Consider the following 4,652-nt stretch of genomic DNA (forward strand, 5'->3'; position numbering starts at 1 on the left):
CGCCGCTAACTTTGTGTTAACAACAAATAGCAAATTCTGCGCAACGTCCAACCGCCAGTAGTGGAGAGGCACAAAAAGAGAGAGAGAGAAATACAGTTTAAAGGAGCCAAGTTTATTTATGATTGATTAAAAATAAGATATATTATATTTTGTTTTCTTAATCTGTGCACAAGAACAGTAAAAACCCAACATACCAACACTTATTTTCTACGTAATCGGTAGTTCCTCGGAATCCTTTTACACTCGACTCTTGAAAGTTATCTACGCTGACATTTATTATCTACTCAAACATATCAGTGTCAGGGATTCATCAGATAGAACCTTGAGAATAGATTATTTATGAATCTGGTATGATAAAAGAAATATAGAGATATAGGAACAGAATTGATTTATTACACAGATCCTAATGAACATTACAAACATATATATTGCATACTGTAAATGGACACTGGGTGTCGTTTCTTAGTTACTTTTCAACTTGGAAACGATTCCATGGGGTTTTTTTTATAATACTAGCGGTCCCTCGCGACTTCGCTCGCGTATAAGTCAACCTTCAAAGATAGACATATATTGTTGCAGACCTTTTATAAAACTTTTCTAGGGGAACAAGTTTGTCCTACATGATTTTATCGAGTTATATTATTTTTTACCGAGCTTAAAATGGTTTTTATATTTTAATTTAAAATATCATATTACCTTTTATTTATATGAATGATAACGGTCATTGGATCCTTCATTGAAAATTCGCGCAACGATTTTTAGTATTGTCAGTCACGTTTTAAATATATTTAGCAAATAAATTTAAACTGCACTGCATATTAAATGATCTATTTAATTATATTCAGTTTGCATTATAATAAAATTTGTAATGTGTTCTATCTCAGTCTCTAGCTGACTTAATCATATTCATTTATGTGTTTGTTTCTTCAACATGGCGCAATATTGTTCACCGAGTTTTAAATCACACCAATTTTAAATTACTTTCACTTGAAAAAAGCACGGTCTCCAGTTATTGTGGCGGCACGGCGGATTTAAAAGTGCTACTCATGATATTATTATGAGAGTTGCGGTGGTCATATTCCCGGAAAACCCTGACCGTGATGAGTGTGATTAGACCCTTACACACTGCTGTTGTAAATTCTCATTCAATTTGTACGTCGCAAAGCTCCGTAAGTTGAGAGAGAACATGTGAGACTATTCACATTTCTACGCTTATGGGCTTTCATCTTTAACTTGAGTTCCTAGAAAGCGCCGGTCGACCTCCCTGGCGCAGCGGGTTGTGATTTAAATTGGAAGGTTCCGGATTCGATGCCGGCAGGGCCAATTTGGAAATTTATAATTTCTGAATTTTCTTTGGTTTGAGTTAAACCCATACTCCTATTGAAATCGGAAAACTAGATCGCTTAGCGGCACGCCTTTGTCGTTGGGGTGGTAACTAGCCACGGGCGAATTCTCCCACTGGACCAGATCAGAGAGAATTCGGAAATTATAAAGCCCGAATTTCTCTTGCCGGGAATCGAACCTGGTACCTCGAAGCTAAAACCAAAGTGCTCTCCGCTGCGCCAGGGAAAAAAATTAACGTTATGTTTCTTAAGCTAAACCCTATCATTATTCTACGTGTAAAATCGAATAATATCTCAACTATTTATATTTTTTAATGTATTTCATACGGATTTTGATAAAAGCCGTACATTGGAATACCCAAAGGTCGCAAGTTTACTAAAGCAGAGATAATTTTGTTATGTGAACGTGCGATCAGTGCGTCACGTTTTAATTGTGTAGAGACATCCCTCGCGAGCATCGGGCGAATTATAATTGTTAACTTCAATTATAATTACAAGTGAATGTGTTATATGCACTTGTGTTGAAATGTTACGACACTGTGTTACGGCGGTGGTGTTATGTGAGTGTTACTTTAAATTGGATTGAATCACGCGTTAATTTGTCGATGTCCAGATTAAACAAGCTTTGCTATAAAATAATTCGCGACAATCGCACGAAACAGTACGGTGTTGTTGTTTTTTTTGTATTTTCTATTTAAGCGTGATATTTAATTACTTAAAACTTGCTTTAATGGTGAAGGATAACATCGTGAGGAAACCTGCATGCCTGAGAGTTCTGCATCATGTTCCCAAAGGTGTGTGGAGTCCACCAATCCGCACTGGGCCAGCGTGGTGGGCCTTTTAAACCCTTTTTACTGTGGGTGCAGACTCTTGCCCTGTAGTGGGCCGGTAATAGGTTGATATGGTGATTACACCACAAACTTATGGTGATTTATATCTGTCTGTTTATCCGTCACGTACACTTGGAGAAAGTTCCAAATCTCTACCTGTTACGGATCATTAGATACAGCCCGCTGACAGACAGACGAACGGACAGACGGACAGTAGTTTCATAGTAATGGGGTCCCATTGGCATCCTTTGGGAACGGAACCCAAAAAAGATCTAACTGCCTATATAGCTCACGCTCGTAGCTTTAGTTTTAAGTTTATGAATGTGCTTATCGCCATCATCTCACTACCGTGTAATTCTTATGTACGCATCAAAAATGCCAACCATGGGCCTACTTGAATAAAGATATTTTCGACTTTGACTTTGACTTTGACTTGAAATTTTACATTAAGCATACAAATTATTTCAGTATTAGCCGTGGCATACACCAAATGTCAAATAGGATCATGCCCGCCTACACTCTCGGTGGAGATATGTGACGCAAAATGCGGGCCCACGACGCCTTGTAACTCGACTCAGCTGTGCTGCCCCACGGCTTGCGGCGGCTCCATGTGCGTAGACCCTATGACCCAAAGGCACTTCGTTACATTAGGTACGTAAAGTTATCACTAGTTGATTATTTATATTCTAGTTAAACAACGTGTAAATGAAAACCGAAATAATACTTCAGAGGCTTTTGAGGTACATTATTTACTGTCTTTAAGACTTATCTGTGAAACCGAAACGCTAATAGTTTTTGAGTAAATAGTATTTACTGTTCAAAATTCAAAATTCATTTATTTCAAGTAGGCCTTTCAAGTTTATTTACATTGTATTTACATTTGTACATTTGTATACAGGCGTTATTTTAAGTAATATAAGCACTTTTGAAACGTCAAGTCTGCTGTGTGTAGTGACTGTACCACCGGTTCGGAAGGCAGATTCTACCGAGAAGAAGCCGGCAAGAAACTCAGCAGTTGCTCTTTTCCAATATCAACAATTTACCTTTTTTCATTTTACATTTTAAAATTCATTTTTCTATCTTGTGAGAGATGAAAGCGGAGCCGGATGATCATTAAGAAATTCATCAATTGTATAATAACCTCGCCGCAATAAATGTGTTTTAACAAATTCTTTAATTTTATGCATTGGTAGGTCCAAAATTACCTGTTGTTTACCTATATATGATATGTTAACGTTGCATGCGGAAACATGCAACGTCGCTTTCGTTTAATTAACTTATTATTCCTATTTAAGTTACCAAGGAAACCGAATATTATCTAAGTAAAGAAACAAACACATAAATATATGTGACAGAGTGAGATAGAAAACATTATACATTTTTTTTCCTATTCTTGTTACCATGGAAACTAAATAATAAATATTACATTTTTCCTAATAGTTCTGATACTCTACATCCACCTCAATCTCCCGTAGGCTACTTTTAAGAAGTTACACTTCCGCCATGTGTGAATAAATTGCACAGGATTTTTAATTTACCCTTTTATATGGTATTAATCTTTATTAAGCTAAATAAACTCTTTTACATACACATGTTTCGACAATTGTACTTAAGGAGTAAACTCCAGTCGTGCGTCGGAGCTGTCACACACTTTTTTGTGCAATAGAGTATTTCTTCTTCTTCTTCTAAACGTAAGTCAAAAATATCACACTAGGTGGGAATTTAATAAGTGCTTTCTTAATTTCAGTGAAAGCTGGCAAGTGTCCCGAGTTTCCGCGAGGAGTTTGGGTATGCAGCCACTCTTGTACAGGTGACTCGGACTGTCCGAGGGCACTGAAGTGTTGTCCGAACAGATGCGGCGCCCTGACGTGTCAGCGAGCGGAAGTAGAAGGGAATACGTAATCATTTTGGGAAAATTGCATCAATAAAATATTATTTATCATTTAGTATTACCTTACATTTGTTTTTCTATTTTATTATAGACTACCCAGCTAACTCAAATAATTCCTACATGATATCGACTGAATTATATTTTTTATCCGTATTTTTTAATCTAACTTTCACGTAACCCGTAGAACCCAAACAAACAATGTATGCGATTTAATAGGATATTGTAAAACGTTATGGACGTTGTTAGCGGTATGACCGTGCTGCGAGCGAGCGATAAGCAAAGTTTACAAAGTAATGTGTAGAGGCACCCGTGATAAATATTGTATTGATACGTTTCCGTAAGGCGGATTCTGTAGAACCGCTTTCGTACGGGCCATAAATTTGCTATAGGTAGTTATTTACAACGTATAAATGAATACCGAGATATAACTTTACAGACTTTAGAGACACCTTATTTACGGTTTCAGAGACTTTGAAACCAAAACGCTTATATTTTTAGAGTTAAGGTTTACTCTAATATCATATCAATAATCAGATACAGCAATAAAAATACATGCAAAATTTAAATCAAGTGACTGCTGTCACTTAT

At 36.6% G+C, this 4,652-nt stretch overlaps 1 protein-coding gene across 1 annotated transcript; it reads left to right on the plus strand.

Moving 5' to 3' along the window:
- The first annotated feature begins 1,772 nt into the window (after window positions 1-1,772).
- On the plus strand, window positions 1,773-4,130 carry LOC120626336 (waprin-Phi1-like). The gene is made up of 3 exons (XM_039893829.1): window positions 1,773-1,903; window positions 2,642-2,824; window positions 3,921-4,130. The coding sequence occupies exons 1-3, from the start codon at window positions 1,870-1,872 to the stop codon at window positions 4,073-4,075; spliced, it is 372 nt and encodes a 123-aa protein (XP_039749763.1). The 5' UTR covers window positions 1,773-1,869; the 3' UTR covers window positions 4,076-4,130.
- The last annotated feature ends 522 nt before the right edge of the window (window positions 4,131-4,652 follow it).

This window comes from Pararge aegeria, chromosome 9 (genome assembly GCF_905163445.1).
Source record: "Pararge aegeria chromosome 9, ilParAegt1.1, whole genome shotgun sequence".
NCBI classification, from domain to species: Eukaryota; Metazoa; Arthropoda; class Insecta; order Lepidoptera; family Nymphalidae; genus Pararge; species Pararge aegeria.

Excerpts from the sequence above, each read along its gene's own strand:
- LOC120626336 (XM_039893829.1), top strand. The coding sequence starts at position 1,870 with ATGTTACGACACTGTGTTACGGCGGTGGTGTTAT. Across the intron at positions 1,904-2,641 it reads TGTTACGGCGGTGGTGTTAT|TATTAGCCGTGGCATACACC; the intron begins GTGAGTGTTACT and ends AAATTATTTCAG. Across the intron at positions 2,825-3,920 it reads AAGGCACTTCGTTACATTAG|TGAAAGCTGGCAAGTGTCCC; the intron begins GTACGTAAAGTT and ends TCTTAATTTCAG.